Source organism: Saccopteryx leptura, chromosome 13, assembly GCF_036850995.1.
Source record: "Saccopteryx leptura isolate mSacLep1 chromosome 13, mSacLep1_pri_phased_curated, whole genome shotgun sequence".
NCBI lineage: Eukaryota > Metazoa > Chordata > Mammalia > Chiroptera > Emballonuridae > Saccopteryx > Saccopteryx leptura.
This window is the reverse complement of record NC_089515.1, coordinates 8975511-8994295: the sequence shown is the minus strand read 5'-3', so window position 1 is coordinate 8994295 and position 18785 is coordinate 8975511. Positions and strand designations below refer to the sequence as shown.

The 18785-nt window shown below is 51.7% G+C and overlaps 1 protein-coding gene across 12 annotated transcripts in view; it reads right to left on the bottom strand.

Moving 5' to 3' along the window:
• FGFR2 (fibroblast growth factor receptor 2) overlaps positions 1–17352 on the bottom strand; it is a 103250-nt gene extending 85898 nt beyond the window's left edge. For all 12 annotated transcript variants that reach the window (XM_066355711.1, XM_066355713.1, XM_066355712.1 and 9 more), the window contains exons 1-2: positions 16867–17352; positions 12684–12963 (exon numbers count right to left, since the gene is read on the bottom strand). In XM_066355711.1, coding sequence (XP_066211808.1) covers positions 12684–12846 — 163 coding nt within the window. In that variant the 5' untranslated portion in view covers positions 12847–12963; positions 16867–17352. The remainder of the gene's footprint in view (positions 1–12683; positions 12964–16866) is intronic.
• Positions 17353–18785: the final 1433 nt, after the last annotated feature.

Below are 18785 nucleotides of genomic sequence, written 5' to 3'. Positions count from 1 at the left end.
TGCCCCTCTGGGAACCATCGTACCTGTCCTGTCCCTGTTGGTGTGCTCAGAACTCCACCCCAGCAACCTGCTCCTTTCCCTGCGCCCTAATCTTCCCCATTTCCACAGTTCCCCACCCCCTCCACATCAATGCCACTCAAGTCGCTGCTTGCAGGTTCACATTTCTACCTGCCCAAGGGAACGTGTTACCTGAATGTCTCCAGAGAGCCTTATCCAAAACAAGCAAGTGACCTTCACCCTCCTCCTCCTCCTCCTTCCTCCTCCTCCTCTGGTCTCTTGCAGGAGTGGCACGTAATATCCACCCAAGGTCCCAAGCGGCTCGAAGGCCCCTCTCGCCACAGATCCCATCAGTCCCCACATCCCCGCCCCCTCTCATTCTGCCTCTGAAGCAGCTTTCTAAAGAGAGCACGGGCGAGGTCTACGCCACACCTCCACCATCTCTCCAAATGACCTCTGCAAGCCCCCGTGGGCCAGCCCAAGGGTCCACCATGGCCCACCAGAGTGATCTGAAAAGGGAAGGGGAGGGGGGAGGGGAGGAAGAAGGATGGAAGGAAGGACAAAAGGAAGGAGAGAGAAAAGAAAGGGCACAGAGCCCCCACACTCTGACAGGTAAAACCCAGGAGCACCACTGCACTAAGGCCTTGGATGCTCTGCCCCCCCATCCCTACCCCCCTCCCTCACATACTGGGCTTGCCTCTACTTGCCTCTCCTGTTTGGATACTCTGCCTGGCAAGCTCCTATTCAGCCTTCAAAGCCCAGCTCAAATCTCACCTCCTCTGTGAAAGTCCCTGAGTCCCATTAAGACAGACAGACCGCACTGCTCCCATCTTCAAGGTGCCCTGGCTCTTGCCTCCGTATCTGGTCCACGCACAGACAAACTCAGGCTCCTGCCCCCGCCCACCCACCTATTCCAACTGAGAGCTTCCAGAGGGGGGGCCGGGGCAGCGCTCTCGGACTTTAATTTTGCATAAAGACCATCGGCACATTTTGTTAAAACACTGTGTCCTGGGCACCACTTCCAAAGATTCTGGGTTGGTAGGAGGTCCGGGAATCTGGATGTCCCCCAAGTTCCCAGCTAATGCTGATGGTGCTGGTCCAAGGGCCACGTGGTGAGAAGGTCAGCTCCGGTATCCAAGGACAAGGGTCTGTGACGAGCCACATCAACTTGGGCGGTCCCTACACATCGCTGAACCTCGGGTCCAGGTTTATAGAACAGGAAAACACCGACAGGCTAGCCTACTGCCGGTCAAGGTCACCCCAAGGACAAAACCACAGGCTGCCTGGGAAGGCCTCTGCACACCCTCTATTGGGAATGGGGAGGACACATCTGAGAGAAAGCACCGCTCACCTCAGCCGGGGTCCCTGTTAATGCTAACTGATCAGCAGACTGGTTTTTCCAACCACATGGGAACTTCAATTTGCATTCCTCTGACTTTAAAACACACGGTTTTCTTTCAAATGAACAAACCTGTCACATCAAATATATGTAAGTTACCTAAGTGGAGATTTCTGGATTGTTCCCAAATAGAACTAAACATCCAAGGATCTTATGAGAGTCGTCTATTAGCAGGACCCATGTACAACACCTGTTCGATCATTTTAGTAAGAAAATAGGCCTGTGGCTTGTTAAAGTGCATTCTATTTACCCATCCAACAAATTTGAGATACATGATATCTGTGCATGGAGCACGGTAACCCCCACAGAATTCCCTTGAGAACAGGATCCCAGCAGGGCTCAGGGGTGACTTATCACAGCCCGACGGCATGCCTAGCATAACCCTGAACAACCCTAAACACCAAACCCTGGAGAGTGGGGGGCCAGGGGCCCTCACCTAGCTCCCAGGCTGCAGGACCTGGGTTATATAGCAAGTGGGGTACTTGGCCTGCTTTCTGGAGAGTGTGCCCCAAGCCGGCAGTCCGATCACATTCCAGAAGCAGGTTTTCAGAGACAGTCACCTTTGCGTACTTGGTGTTACCTGGGCCTCCCAGAAGCCGCGGCTGGGACCAGCTCGCCTCCCAGATGCTGACGCGAAGAGTCCGTAAAGGATGTGTACCTGGTGGACACATTTTCCCTATTAAGCCCCCAGAGGTCAGATTGACATCCAAATCCTACTTGACATTTTCCCTAAGCCCAGGGAACAGGCCCTTCTCCGGTAAGAACTCTCTGAATAAATGAGTACTTTGAAAGTAGCCCCAGAGACAAAAGAAAAGGGGGGAGGGGGCAAGAGCCAGTCCAGGAGGGCAAGGATGCCTCCAGCGTTTTCAACGGGGGACTGGGGGGGGGGGTATTGTTCAGCAAGTTTACTTAAAGGGCTCAGCCTTTCTCCGCTCAGCAGGACCCAGCGCCAACACTCACCGGCCTGCAGACACGTTCCGACTGGTCCCCCCACCACCAGCATCCCAGCCATTTGCAAATGAAGGGACAGCAGCTGGACGCTGGGAAACAGATGGCCCTCCTCATTTGAATGGGTTAGATCTGGCAGCTCTGGCCTCTGCGAGGAGCTTGCTCGGGGCTGGCTGCGCTGAGCTCTGTCGGGCTGGAGGCACCGAGTTGCAGCCCGAGGGGTCTCTCAGCTGGAGTGACCTCTTGGAGAGTCTTCCCTGAATCGAAGTTGGGCAGGCGGAGTGGACACAGCCCCAGCTGGCTTTGCCCCGCTGGGCCCCAAGAGGCCACAGGGATCGCTTTTCTTTCTCCTGGTGATTTGCAGAGAAAAGAAAAGTTCCCCCTGGGGGGACCCTGAGCCAGAGGACCACAACCACATTAATTCAGGAAATTCCAAATCAAGATAGGCACCGCCAGGGTTAACCTTTCTCCCCTGCCCTAAGCCTCATATTTGCATAGAGGTAAAAGCTTCAAGAAACAAAACAAACTTTGAAGAGCCCCTCGCTGCTCTCCGCTCTCCTCAGAGCCCCTTTCAAAACCTGTCCAGTCCGAGGGGCACTGATCTAGAAGGGCTGCTGGGGGGGGCTTCCTGTGGACAGGGTGAGCCTGGCCGTTCTTAAACCAAGACGGTGCCCGTCTCTCCAGGGAGAGGGGTGCCCCCAGGCAAGGCTTCCCAGAACAGAGATGAATCACTGCCCAACCCAGGTCCACCTGGCTTCCTCCCCCCCCACCCTGCCTTCGGGCCACCTCCCTGAGTCCTCCCCGGCCTGACTAGAAACTGCAGGCCCAGCAAAGAGTCCGTCAAGGAGCAGGCTGGAATGGCTCATGCAAGGGCGGGCCGCCCGTGCCCACCTCCTCACCTGCCATGCCGTTAACAGTGGATACCTCTCCGTCACAAGTGACAGTGGGCAGCAGAGGGGCCAGGCGCTGGGCATTTCCCTAACTGGGCACACAGGTCAACCAAGGTGGCACGTCTCACTGGTGCAGACTAAGGCTGATGCGATGTGGTGGGTCTGCTGAAGAGTCAAGGTGGGTGTGCCCACCACCTGGAAGACCAGCCTCATGGGAGCTCCCAGAGGAACAGGGCGCACAGACCCCCGGCCTGACCCGGCCTTCTCCTTCAGGCTTCTCTCAAGCCCCTCCCCTCGTCCCAGAAGGCTGGCTCCCCCGAGGGCCCCCCATTCCCTGCCACACGCCATGCTCCACCTCCCAAGCACCTTCACCTGGGACTGCAGCGGCCCTGCCCCCTGCCGCTCTGTGACCGATGCCTGTGTCCCCCCAACCCAACAGGCCTGAGACCGCTTTCCGCCTGTCATTCATCCCCCACCCCCCAGAACCTGGCACATAGTAGGTTCTCAAAAAACTCATCTGGGGAAACAAACTCAAAGAAGCCACAGTCGTTATTCTGCGATCTCCTCTCTGCCAAACTATAGAAAATGGCCCCTTCTCCCCTGGGGACACCCTTCCTGGCCAAGGCTCGAGGACGTGTGGGTGTCGCTGCTTCTGCCCTTTCCTTCTTGATTTTTTTTTTGGGGGGGGGAGCCTGATCCAGTTGCAAATCACAGAGGGTCACAGCTTGATGTGGCATCAGAGTGACAACCAAAAGGGCCAACAGCATGTAGGAGGGCCCAGGGCAAACCTCCATTAGGAAACACGGGAGGACAACCTGCTCCTGTTCTCCCTGAGGTGTCTTGTGAGCGAGTGGCCAGTCCTTCTGGCCCTGAACTCCTGCCATGTGGCTTAGCCTGGGTCACGAACGGGGCAGGAGCAGTCTCCCTCCTGTCTCCTGGGCAGCCGAGAGGACCAGCTTTTTCCCAATCAGCTTCATGCCACGAGAGGCCATTCGAGAAGAATCACGGAGTCATTATTACTGGAACGTCTGCATTGCCTGTGACCCTTCTTCAGATAGCTTTAGGGGGGCCATGGGGCTATGCAGGGGAAGGGACAGATTTAAGAAAGAGAGGGCCATAACCCCCCTACCCCCAGACTCAGGAAAGAGGAGGAGTCAACTGGGAAATGTTTGTTGCCCTAAGAAATTCACCCAAAGGCCCGGGCCCACACTCACTAACTGTGGTGTCTTCAAGGAATCATTTTATCTCCAATCAGTCTCAGTTACCTCATCCATAAAATGGAACTAGAAATACCTGGAGTCGACTGGATTATTAAAACTGGACATGATATATGTCCAAGGACCCAGCCCAGTCCCTGACACATGGCACACACTTAATAAATGGTCATGAGAGTTACTGTGCCCAGTCGTCCTCATCCTCGCAGGGAATGGGCTAAAGGAACATGACCCCCTCCATACTGACCACCCCACTTGCATCCCTGCCCTCCCCCATTCTGTCCAGTAAGTAACCCCATGGGGCGTAGCATCCAAATGATGGCCCAGCCCCGCCCCCGGAGTACTGTGTGTGGGTTCTGGAACAATTTCTTGACTTCCCTTTCATGCAGACTAGAAGCCTAGCTCTCTGTGAGCCAAGGAGCGGCCAGCAGACTGACCAGGGGAAATCACTCCAAACAAACATGGTGGGGATGATTGCGACACGCCATGGGCTCCTCTCACTGGCCAGGACAAACGCAGAGAACGCCACATCCACCTCACCCCCAACCAATCCCGTAACCTCCTCTGCACAAGCCTTCCCAGGGCCTGAGGACAGTCTGTGGGGTGCCTCAGACTGAATGCCCTCTCCTTGCCAAAATACACTGCCTCTCAAGATTGTGTGTCCCACTGTTATTGTATAGATGCAACTGACTCTCTTCAGCGGGGGGAGGAACATGTCAACCCTGAACCATGTGGACTGCAGACTGCAGGCCGGTCACATTTTTAAATTTCAGACTTGTAAACGCCCAAGATGATAAAAAGGGTTAGACAAACCAAAGGTCTAGAGCTCCTTTCTATTTCAATGAACGTAAATGCAGATTTATCACTGTATTCTGTAGGGTAAACATCCTGGAAAGGTTGGTTTTAATTCCTATTATCAGGTTTTTACCTTGACAAGGAAATGGGGTGGGGCAGAGCGGAAATGATCACTTACTGAGCACACACACCACCAGGGCCTTCTATGCCATTTACATTTAATCTTCATAGCCCCCATTCAAGACAGATATTATCAGCCCCGTGTTCGATAAAGAAAGGGAGGCTCGGAGAGGTTATGGGACTTGTCCAAGGTCACAGCACCCAGAGAGAGTGAAAAGATTCAAGCCGGACCTGCCTAGAGCCAGAGGCCAAGTTCCTTCTGTGCAGCTCATGTCCCCAGAAAGCATACTGCCTGCCATTAAAAATGACTGTATTCATTTAGATATATATTTTAATGTCAGATGCAGAATTTAGGTTAATTGTATACGGGATTCTTGGTCTTTTTTAAATTTGAAACATTTATAACATTTTAGGATATAGATTCAGTTCTCTTTCAAGGCAAGGAGTTGTATAAATCGTACCAAGAAATACATCCATCGTCCTCATTCTGAATCTATCTGTATCTCCTCACAGGCTATCTTTTGACCTCCTCACAAAACGTGTTCACCATAACCTGAAATTCGATTATATTTCTGCATTCTGCTCAGACACGACTTGGGGATTTACCCTTCTTCCGTTGAACAACCAGTTACAGGAAAGAGTATGCCACTGCGTGGCTCCCTGACTCAGTCGAGTCAAAAAGAATCTGAAGTTTTTAATACTCAGTGCACATGAAATGGCAGAAGTCCAGGATGGGGCATAGTCACGTACAGTCTTCCAAAGTGGGGTGAATGGTGGCAGCACCCTCCCAACGTGTGAGAACTCTGTCACGATGCAAGTTCCCAGAACCACAATTACTGAGGACCTAGAATGTGCCTATTTTACTTGACAGGCAGTCTTCACAGATGGCCTCGGTCTGCCCCAATAATTAAATATCCATCTGCATGAATATATAAAGAGTAAAAGCTTGAAGTTAACAGAAATGGGGGGCAGAGAAAGTTTGCAAACACCACGTGCCACCGGTGAGGCTACCAGTTGGGTTTCCTATCATGCCCTAAAAGGGGATAGTGACAGATCAAGGGGGGAGGGGAGAAAGAAAGAAAGAAGGGAGGGAGGGAGGGGGGAGAGAGAGAGAAAGAGAGAGAGAGAGAGAACGACCTTGGGGAAAGTACCCTTTGTTAATTTCAGAAGGAGGCATCTTCAAGACATGCTGGACCATCAGCGAGAAGTGCCCATGCCCAGCAGCTCGACCAAGCAGACTTCGTTAAAGAACTCAGCCTCAGGCTCCCTTTCTACCTTCTTCTGCGACCCCCTAATCCAGGGGTAGTCAACCTTTTTATACCTACCGCCCACTTTTGTATCTCTGTTAGTAGTAAGATTTTCTAACCACCCACCGGTTCCACAGTAATGGTGATTTATAAAGTAGGGAAGTAACTTTACTTTATAAAATTTATAAAGCAGAGTTACAGCAAGTTAAAGCATATAATAATAATAATTACTTACCAAGTACTTTATGTCAGATTTTCACTAAGTTTGGCAGAATAAATCTTTATAAAACAACTTACTATAGTTAAATCTATCTTTTTATTTATACTTTGGTTGCTCCGCTACCGCCCACCATGAAAGCTGGAACGCCCACTAGTGGGCGGTAGGGACCAGGCTGACTCCCACTGCCCTAATCCAACAAAGCCAGAGCTATACCTGGCTGGTCACTCTTCCTGGTTTACCTAGATAAGCAGAAGAAAGTGGCTAGTTCATGGAGACTCTAAGGATGCCAGGAAACCTTAAGCCTTCCCATGAAGATAAATGTTTTCCCCAACACAGAACACGTGTTACACATAGCATTAAAAACCCAAGTTCAAGAGCCCCTACTCAGGTCAAAGCTGAGTTCTTAGCGGTCTGTTCATCTTGGATATAATGATCAGAAAGAAACCCATGTCTTCGGCTAAGGCCAAACTTTCAGCCCTTTATATAACAGCCTGCTAGAACCTTCAACACTGTCACCAAAAGTTAAAAGAAACTACACTAAAAAAGGCAAGACAGAGAGAAAGAGGTAGGGTAGGGTGTGGCTTGGTTAGCAACATCAAGCACTGCCATGCCAGGGAAGCTGGAAATGCAGAGCCATCTGTAAATTTCACCTGGATATGTTGTAGCAAAAGGATGAAAAGAATGTAAAACCTAAGGTTAACATCACCCCTCAAGGAGAGCACAACAAGAATGAGGACCATTATGCACAGCCACAGAGAACCCACTGGATCAAAGCCGTCTGGGCAGAGTCTAAAATACCTTCAGCAAGTCATTCCCGAATCGCCTGCCCAGACACAGCACCTTGCTAAGAATCCAACCAGTCCTGCGGGAAGCAGCACCCCTACCTACTGCACTTCCTCCCTGACACACCGGCACCCCAAAATCTATTTCCCACATTTTCCTTTAAAGGCTAAAATCAGACAGCGGAAATGGAAATGTAAAACGAAGCCACAGTCTGATTCAAGGGGGTGGTAGCCATTTAACAATTACCCTGGATAAACAAATACCCAAACAGACTGCACAAGCGAGGGCTACCAGATACATTTTATGGAGAATGTGAACATGAAAGAAAACTTTGCCTGTTTAAACACCACCTCAGTTATTTCCTAACCATGTAATTATTCATTAAGTCTAATACTGGCGACATCTCAGATTGGGTTGCTCTGGTTATTTGAATTCTCACTCTTAACTGGGTCAGGAAAACTTGGAAGTCCTTAATTTATAGCCTACTGGGGCAAGGGGTGGGGGGTGGGGGGCTGGTCCCATAGTAGGTACTCTGGTTAAAAATAAACAAGCAAAACACCCACACACTGAAGTCGGGTCACAGGGAACCAGTATAGAAAACACACAAATACCAGTTCCCCAGGCTTGCCAAATTTTTGCTGTAGAAGTAATATTAAACACAGCTCTTTGTCTCCGAATTGTGAAATACTTTATATACTAACAGAGAATGTGTACCTCATTGTGTATTTAACTGCATAAGCCTGCATTTGGTTTAATTGACCAAGAATAAGTCCTTGTTCCTAAGCTAACTATCAAGTTACAGTCAACTCTTAAATATTAACACTCACACTGAGGAACAAAGATGCAGATAATACAAAACAGAAGATTATTTTAAATCATTCACTCCTGGTATGCGGATATATTCTTTTTTTTTTTCTTTCTTCCTTTTCTTTTCTCTTGACTTGCGATTAAATGCGTATGGCTGATGGTAGAGCATTTAGATACCCTCACAAAAGACGAGCACCATACTGGGATGATCTGGGAGCCGGGTGGGGGTGGGAGGGGTGGCCCTGTGTGGATTCCTCACTGAACTTCTCCACTAATGGACTTTGGACCAACGTGAGTTGAGGACAGCATCACCTCTTAGAAGGGTGACAAAGAAGTGGTTTAAAAACAAAATAAAACGTGCAAACGACTTTCTTCCCAGGTTGTTGCTTTTCAGAACCATACTTTGTGGAGGGTGGGAAAGTAATTGAAGGTTTGGGCTTGGAAAAGCCCTTTTATTTTAGCTCCTACTGGGCTGGTGTAAACAAAGATGTCATTAATGTCAACAATGACTTAATTAACCAGGAGTAGGTGACAAAGTCAGGAAGAACTTGAAAGCAAGAGTTGCCTCCTCCCAGGGTAATCAAGCTTGGACTATCCTTTAAATAATTAGAATATTAATCAACGGAACAGTACTTGGCATTGAGGACTGTCCTCCATTGCCTTAAAAACTGAATTTTATACCCTCCAGCTGGTCCCCTCCAATGAATGACCAATTGAAAATATGCATTTTTAATCTGGAACATTAACAATTAAAATCTTGCAGAGATGGTTTTCTTCTTAAATCAGTTGAGTAGACCCAACCGTACTGTGACCACTTCAGAAAGTGTCCAGAAGACAGATGATATGATATGATGATACATATGATATGATACATGATATGATATATGATATGATATATGATGGTATATGATATGATATGATATATCATATGATATGATATCATGATATATGATATTGTATAAGATCAAGATAACAGGAAAGGATCCTCTGGTGTTAGGGTTCAGGCCCCTTTCTGGAACTTAGCCCCATTTTTCTCTGGACATATTTTCCTCTGGTCCAACCCAAAAGACAGGATCTAAACTAAGCTTCCCAAAGAGCAAAGCACAAAGCCTTCCAAGATTAGGCCTTGTGCAATGGGAGGTCAAGGCTGAAGTTCCCGTTCATCAGAGCTACAACTGTAGTACCAAGGAGGACAAGAGGCACCGACGGACATACATGGATGGGGTCAGTGCCTCTTTCTCCTCTCCCCCCAACTCAGCATGGCCACGGCCTATGCTGGAGGCTTAAGTGGTCTGCTTCCAATCCTTAAAAACTCTTTTCTCATCGATAATTAGGTTTGCTTCCTAACAAGCTGACACCAAAGCAGAACTCCTGCACGGCAGAGCTCACCTTAGGACTCCAATCGGCTGCCAGGAGTGGGATAACAGCGCGAGAGGCCAAGGGCGGACTCTAGAGAAAGCAAACACAGCTGCCTCGGACCAGGGAGGCTCCTCCATTATGACAACTTCTCAGGGATCTCCAAAAGCCTAGATATTTCCTGACACTGGCAACTGACAGGGCCAGTGCCCAGGACTGGGAAGGCACGCAGGGGCCGGCGCACTGGGGAAATGAGAACACGCCCTGGGTGTGTATTAGACGCCAGGTCCCGGGGCTCACTGCTCTGTATCTCTAGCAACCTTCGAGAAGATAACCAGAGGCTTCCGGGGAGATAAGTATTCATCCAACAATAATGAACGGACCCTAGAGATGGCTTTATCAAGCCCTCAGATAACAGAAAGAGAAACTGAGGTCCAGGGCTTTGTATGCTTTTCAGAGCTGTTTCTTTGCAGGCTTTACACACTTTCTACTAAGCCCCCCTTTTTCTAATAACCTCTCACAACCCCAGATGCTAACTTCACAGAAGCTGTGAACCCAGGAAAATGCACAGAAAGATCTCTGCAAAATATGACCTACAATTTCAGAGAATTCCCGGACTTCCCCCGCCCCCAATACACCCTCAGCTCCCTGGTGGGGAAGATCTGCTTCCAACAAGGTATTGCTGGGTACAAATTTTTATGCAAAGACCCACTAGGGGGGACCCCACCCCTGCCCACTGTTCTCCCCTCTCTGCCTCACCACTTTCTCCCTGCATGTACACACATATCTTAGACTTTCTTCAATAATTAAACACGATAAAAGAAGTCCTCCAGGACCATTTTACACTTTATGTTGAAATCAACTCCCAAGAATGCTGCCCTCAAAGTCCAAATGAAGAATGACAGTTTTTCCCCAACCTGGGCCGTGGCTGGGCTCGCACGCTTGGAAGTCCCAGCTCTGTGGCCTCCGTGCGCGCTGAGCCACGCACTCAAGGGAAAACCAGCAATTAGGGAAACATCCATTCTGATTATTAGCGAAATTAAAGGAGCACAGGCATGACGTGCAGAAACCAGGAACCTGTTAAGCCCTTTAAAAAATGCACCACCGTGCCCTGGCCGGTTGGCTCAGCGGTAGAGCGTCGGCCTAGCGTGCGGAGGACCCGGGTTCGATTCCCGGCCAGGGCACATAGGAGAAGCGCCCATTTGCTTCTCCACCCCTCCGCCGCGCTTTCCTCTCTGTCTCTCTCTTCCCCTCCCGCAGCCAAGGCTCCATTGGAGCAAAGATGGCCCGGGCGCTGGGCATGGCTCTGTAGCCTCTGCCTCAGGCGCTAGAGTGGCTCTGGTCGCAATATGGCGACGCCCAGGATGGGCAGAGCATCGCCCCCTGGGGGGCAGAGCACCGCCCCTGGTGGGCGTGCCGGGTGGATCCCGGTCGGGCGCATGCGGGAGTCTGTCTGACTGTCACTCCCTGTTTCCAGCTTCAGAAAAATGAAAAAGAAAAAAAAAAAAAAAAAAAAAAAAAAAAATGCACCACCGTGGCCAGTTACATTTGTGCTGGCTTTATGTTGCCAGAGCGGCGGTCCCTCTAGGCGTCACAGCTCTGAATGTCGGAGCCCCTTCCGGAAGACCTGGAAACCACTGTGATGTCACCGCTCCTGTTCGCTATGGAGCCTCCATGCTTTAGTGTTAGGGAAAGGGCAGGGTCTCACTCACGATGACTTGACCAGGTTGGGAGTAAGTATGTCTGTGTTAGGAAAAGCTTTGCCCCATCCTTTCACAGTCCACGCGCAGGGGCTGGTGCCCTTCAGCGTAGCACCTTCACCCCCACAGGAACCTGCCCCGCCTTCCCACTCTGCCCCCGGATGGGCTTTCTTGTCCTCACCCACCTGCCCCACAGGGTGCTCTCCCAGAACCGCTGAGCTGACCTCAGACCACTCAGGACCGCGGCGGGGCCCCCAGCACGGAGCAGGCACCAGGTGGGCTCACAGCAAACAGGTTCATTAAGTGGCGATGAGTGCTGAGATCTGCCATTTTAGTCTCGGATTACCACTCGAAAAATAACTCGGCTACCAATATTCCCTACTGATGACAGATTTCCACGCTGCACCAAGCAGAGGCCCGGCTAACCGCCGTCACGGAAGGACCTGGGAGAGTGGGTCCAATCTGCCCAGCGGACGAATTCGGCCTCAATTTGTGCTCAAAACAAGGGGCCTTTGGCCTTTCCGATTGAATTTCCAATGATGAGTCAACCAGTGCACGCGGTTAGGTCTGGAAGTTCTCACAAGTGTGGGAGACGCCCAGGTCCACGTGCTTTCAAATTTACCTAAAACAGAGTTGGCTGCTGGCCGCTGTGACGTGGAGCTTGAGTGTTATGAATTACAATGGCTTAAAAAAAACAATCGGACATGTCAAGCATCTCTGGGCTGAACTTGAGAAGCTTGGTTTTGTCCTGAGACAATGAAAGTAAAATGTCAGCATTTCAGATGTTGGCAGCTTCTCTTAGTTGCTCCTTTTGTCAGGAAATAGCAATTCTTTACATTGTGAGCAAGACCTTCCGTCAGGGAAGACTACCGCCACAGCAGGGAGCCCGAGGTGGCGCTCCCTTCCACGGCTCTCCTGGGCACTGGACGAGAGCACTGGACGAGGGTGGACTGCCAGCCTCCCTCACCAGCACAGAGAAACACTCCCGCCGAGAACACACCAGGCCATCCCATTCTGCCTGCAGTCTGCCGGCAAAGGACCGCCTCTGGTCATCGCTGACTCAGGGGGGGGGGGGGGTGGAGAGGAGGGAGCACCCTCCCCTCGCAAGGGCAGCTGATTCTCAAACAGGCCTGGACTTAAGTGCCACTTCCCCAGACAAACTCCCCAAACCAACCTGCTACCCGGAAAGTGAGATTAAATAACTTACCTTCCGGCTCTAACGTGGTCTCCTTAACTAAACTGGAGGGCCGGGCCAGGGACAAGGTTGCCATGGTGACCACAACCAGGCAGATGAAGCGGCCCCAGCTGACCATGGTTACGGTGCCAACGCCCCGTCCTCTTCCATATCTCCATGTGGACGTTAATCCCATCTGCACACTTCCCCTGCGCGCATGGACTGCCAGCAATGCCTTCGGCCTGCGGTGGGCTCAGCAACCGCGGTGCTGCTACTGCCGCTGATGGTGTCGCCGCGGCTTCCGCTGCAGCCTCTGGAGGAAAGAGATTCGGCGAATCAGTGCCATCCTCCCTAATGCCCGTTCATCAAACCCAGGTGTCAGACCAGTGTCGGCTTCCCAACTACTGGCAAACGGTGTTTTTCCATTATCCGCAAATGCCTTCCCTCCCCGTCTCAGAGTCCCAGCTGTTTCCACCAGACGGGTCCATGAACCATGTGAGGCTGACCTTGGTAAAAACATACTTTTAAGAAACAGATAAAAAGCATAGCTACAGGACACAGATCCACGCAGCCACGCCAGACAGGCAGAGTGTGCTCCTATCCCAGATTCCCCTCACCGCCCTCAAAATGCAGAAGCCACATGCCCTTAGTTCCAAGGACAACTAGAAAAGCAAGTTAACAATGCTCGGGTTGACATAACCAGCCTCGATAACTTCCTCTCAGCCAAGGGGGCCTCAGAAAGTTGAATGGGAGGTGGGGGGGCTATGTAACAGGCTTATTCCTGTGGGGCCGGAGCGCAGCGGAGCACCCCACCCTCTCTGGAGGGCCGAGAAAGGACGGTAGCAGAATGAAAAGAATCCCAGGAAAGCTACCAAAAATTCCCACCAGTTTACACTTGTCAAGACTCATTTTCGAACGCAGAAATGGACTGCACTCTTTCACTAAGCGGCCACTGGGAGAGTCTGAACCCAACTGCAATGCATGCAAAGCAGCTGATCTAAAAGGAGACACGAAGCCTGAATGCCCCGCCGCTGTGACCAGTGGCAGCTAGTGACCAGGCCTAGTAACTGCCTTCGGCCTACACTGTGGGTTAAAAACGCCTCCGTGAACTCCGGTAAACGCAGGCGTTTATTAATGATAATGACATGTAAATGACAGTCATGGTATGCAACTGGGCCAATAACTTTCAATATGCTAACCTACTGGCTAAAATTTCAGAGTAGAAATTTTACAAGAGGGCGCTCAACATACTGGTCTGTTCATCCATTTGATCCAGAGGCAAAGAGAATTTTCCAAGTTTAAAGCAGTCAAAGAACTTAGCTGTTCACGTATCCTCAATTACTAAGCATAGAGTCGAAAGGCACAAACTTTTAGCGGATTTGATTAAAACAAGCAGGTTCTATGAACCCTATGAATGAACTATATTTTATAAGACTGGGGATGGGGGGGAAGGGGGGAGTGAGACTTTTAATATAAAAATATCTTAAAACCCGGTGCTTTTTGCATGCCAACTTGTAACTTGTGTTTCAAATTATGACAGAGGATTTCAACACTGCCTGAGCCTCCCCAAAGCTATCTCAGTGAAAGTGCTCCTTTTAGCAGTAACTAAAGGTTAAAATGGGTAAGGAAAAAGGAGGGTGCAGCACCCTTTCCAGGAGGAAAAGAAAATCTCTGCTTCAAAGACAATACATGTGAAATACCGTGATTCATAGTGTGTATCTGTGTGTGTGTGTGTGTGTGTGTGTGTGCGCGCACGCACCCTGTGTTCTCAGAGAGCTTGAAGGACTCCCCCTCCTAACTTTTCTTTACTCTTAAAATTAAAAGCCTCCAAAGATAACTCCATATCTATTTCTACATACACGTGGGAGGTAAGTACACAAGCATTCTCGTTGATTTACTAAGCATTTCCAGAATGCATGGGAATTTTCTGCCTCTGACAACTTCACCAACAAACTTCAATCCTAGTAGATTTCAACCCAGGCTGCTTCTCCAGTCTCCTTGCCCACCAGTCCCAGCCCAGGGGGGGCCTCCTCCACTTCAGGCAGAGGAAGGTGGACAGTGACCTCAGCTCCATATCAAACCATTCATTCGTCCCATCAGATTTCACCAGAAAGTTGAATTATAGCCATTCCCAGGTCCGGGCCCCCATGGCAGCCTTCTCCCCAAAATCTCTGGAAGGCGGAGGCCAAGGGTGGTGGGTCTGCACCAGCTTCTCACCAGAGTGGACGAAAGTATGGGGGGACCTCCTAGACAGGGTAATTAGGTCCCGAGGCTCGGTGTTGGGAACACAGGCCCAGCACGCCGCGGCGGCCACAATCCCGGCTTCCTGCCTTCAATACCATAATCCTTCCCGGAGTCGGAGCCTCAGTGAAAGCCCCAGCGTGTTTATTTTTCCCCTTGAAAGGGAACTCTCTTCTCAGCCCGGCCGTGGGAGGAGCTGTCACCCTCCCTGTGATGGATGGCTGGCTCCTCGTGACCACCCGGCTCCCCTGGCCCATTTTCACCTCCACACAAGCCAGCCCCCAAAGACAGGCACAGTGACAGTCGAGAGAGCCCCTGGCTGGGGAGTGATCCCCATGCCGGGTCTATACGGGGTTCCTCAATTTACCAGAACATTCTCAAACTGCTTGCTCCAAGGAGGCAAGCCAATACAGTGTCCGCCTTAATTCGCTCCCATCTCTAAGTATGATAGTTATCTGTCGGTCCTCCGCTGGCTTGCCCGCTCTAGCTAAGCACTTGGGCGCTTTGTTCTGCGTAGACTTCACATCAGGAAAGTCAACAGTGTCTCCTGAGTGGGGTTGGATCCCCCTCCCACTCCAAAGGGGCAGATCTATCCCCAGGTTCAAAGCCTCCCAGGCACTTCCCTTCTCCCCAGGGCTGAGTAGGAGAGGGTGCTATCAACGGGTCAGATTTGGAGGGTGGGACTCAACATACTAAAATCTCAAAAAATACATACTACAGGCTGCCGCAGGACCACAGTCCCCTCTCTACCAACGCCAGCAAGCAGAAGCCCACTTGCAGCAGCTCCGAGGGAACTTGTCACCACCACCAACCCAGTTTCATTGTAATATTTCCTTCATTTCTTTGCCTGAAATATCCTGTTTTTCTCCCGTCTCCGAGTGCTAAAGAGCTCAAAGAAATCTGCATTTTAATTGACATTCCAGGGAAAGGGAGAGGGGCGCCTGATTGCTTTTCTATTCAAACTAAACAGGCTTTTCAGATGAAAATGAGTCGAGGCCAGAGGAAGATTTACAGGGATTTGGGACCGAAGGGGACAATAGGATTTTAAATGTTCATAGCGTTTCACACCAAACACAGAATGGGCACCCCGAGTGTGAAAGCAGGTTTGCCTTTAAGGGCAGGTTTTATTGAATAGGGCAAGAAGAAGGAGGCCGGAGAAGAATTTGCTAGGGAGCAGGCTGCGAAGGGAGCGGCGGAGCCTCTCGGAGCCCCGGGCCGGAGCCCTGTGCCCGGCCCTCTGGCCGCGAGGGTCGGAACCAGCGCCTGGCAGGGCCCTCGGCGGACTCCCCGGCGCAGCCCGGTCGCTGAAAGAATGAGCGCGCAAGTTAGAACTCGCCTGCGCTTTCGACATCTCCGAGCAGCAGCAGGCAGCGATCTCGAAAAAGTGGGTCCAGTTCGCCCCCTAGCCCCAGGCGCGTTGCGGACGAGGAGAGCCCGGCACTGAAATCATAGAACCAAAGCAGCCCCCTCCCCAAAGGTGCCACCCCCGAGCATCATCAGCCCTAGGGCGCCGTCGCCCGCCCCACTCCAGTGGTTCCTTTTCGAGGAAGGGTCCCCTGCCAGGGCCTCGATGGGACAGGACCCCGAAGATGCCCTTCTGAGCCCCAGACCTGCGGGGCTGTGCCACCAGCGATAAAGCCCTGCTGCTCGCCTGCTGGCTCTTGGATCGGAGGATAGTGCCGGCCGGCGGGACGGAGCCCGGGGGAGTTTGACAGGGAGGGGGTCGTCAGCAGCAGGGGGAGATGTCAGCATCTAGATAGGGGTGGCAGAGGCAGAACTTCCCAAGCGCCAGCCGCCAGCACGCAGCCAGGTCCCCCATCACCTCTGCAGCCTAAGAAGGGGGACAGGTAGCAGCCTCTAGTGCCAGTCCCCCGCTCCTTCAGTTCGGGAAACCGTGCACCCGGCGTCCCAGGCTCCCACAGAGCCCATGCCCCCCGCTGGCGAGGCTCCCCGAGGCGCCCGACACGGCGATTACCTTGAATGGCAACGCTCCTGGGCGATCGGTCCTGTCCCCGCGCCCGGCGTGGATCGGGATGGAGCCAGCGACGAGCTCCGGGGAAAGTCCAAAAAGGAAAAAGTGGTTCTGGTGTCCAAGCCGGCGCCAAGGCTCCGAAGCTTCACGCGCGCCCCAAACTGCGGAGGAGCGCGGGCATGACGCCCGCGGGCTGCCCTCGGATTTGGGGAGCGAGAGGAAGAAAGGACTCAGGCTTGGCGTTTCCTCCACCAAACTTTGCTCGCAACTTGCAAACGCTCAGAGCGCGCAGGAACGCTGCGGCCTCGGGGCGCCCGGGCCCCGCCAGCCTGGAGAGGAGTCGCTGCGCCGGGCCAGCTACGCCGCGCGCAGACCTCGCGGCGCCCCAGCTTTGTGGCGGCCGCGCTCGCTCGTTCGCCCGCTCCGCGCCCGCCGCCCGCCAGCCAGCCCGCTCGCTCGACTCTCCGCGGCGCTCTCCGCTGTGGCCGCCGCCGCCGCCGCCCCCTCTCGGCGGGTCACGCCCCCGCTGAAATCCGAGCCGTTTCCTGGACGGCGGCGCCCTCTCTGCCAATCAGCGCCGTGCGCCGGCTGCCCCAACTCCGCGCGGCTCCCGGTGCCTGCCAGCCGTCCGAGACACCAGCAGGGAAGACGAGGGGCCGGGCTACGATCGGGACCGAGAGATGCAGTAGCATCCTCTGTGAATCGGGCCTCGTCCCTTCCATTCCTTTGGAATTAGACTGACCAACGGTTTGCCGAATAATTGCGTTACGTTATTTTAGTTCAAGTCAGAAAACAAATGGCAATGCCTGTCCTACCCCTAAGGAGACTTTAAAATGCTTCTACACGGTATTGGAGGGAGAAATTGAATGCAACTGAAACTTTGGGAGGAGAGGAAGCAACTTGGAAATGTTTGCAGGACCTTGCACTTTTCTGCCCTTCAAAACAATAGCAATGAGAGAAGAAATGAATTTTCACGGAGGCCCTACTAGGGGTAGGGCACGCTGAGTAGGTTCTACTTTTTAATCCGCACAACCACCCTGCAGAACTGTAGTCTCAGTTTCTGATGAGGATATTGAGAAGGAGAGAGGATAAATGATTTGCCCGGGACCACAGAGCTGGTTACTGGCGAAGCCTGACTTTGGACCTGACTCTTAGAAAAAGTCAAAAACTGCAACCCAAAATGTGTTGCATAGTAATGTATATTTGGATTAATAAAAACAAATTTGAAAGATTCTAAAGACTTAGTTCTGCTATAAACAGCTGTGTGGCCTTGAGCAAGTCAATATCCCTCCCTCAATCTTAGATTCCTCAACTGAACGCCCAGCTATAACGGGTTAAATTTCATATTTTCCATTACCTTTTTTACACTTGGTTGTGTCCGTGGGACCATTTCTTTCCTTTTTTTGGTATTTCTCTGAAGTGAGAAGTGGGGAAGCAAAGAGACACACTCTCGCATGCGCCGGACCGGGATCCACCCAGCATGCCCACTAGGGGGCGATACTCTGCCCATCTGGGCCATTGCTCCGTTACAACCAGAACCATTCTAGCGCTTGAGGCCGAGGCCGTGGAGCCATCCTCAGCACTCGGCCCAACTTTGCTCCAATGGAGCCCTGGCTGCGGAAGAGGAAGAGAGAGACAGAGAGAGAAAGGAGAGGGGGAAGGGTGAAGAAGCAAATGGGCTCTTCTCCTGTGTGCCCTGGCTGGGAATCAAACCCAGGACTTCCACGCACCAGGCCGATACCCTACCACTGAGTCACCTGGCCAGGGTAATTCATTTTTTAATGTACTTTTTCTCTCCCTCTTCGCTCATCTAGCTCCTAAATAGTGGTGCTTAAACTCAAGACAATACAGATTAAAAAGAAAAAGAAAAAAAGAAAAACCTTTCATTATTTTTCCTCAGAAAAGGTCATTAAACCTAGATG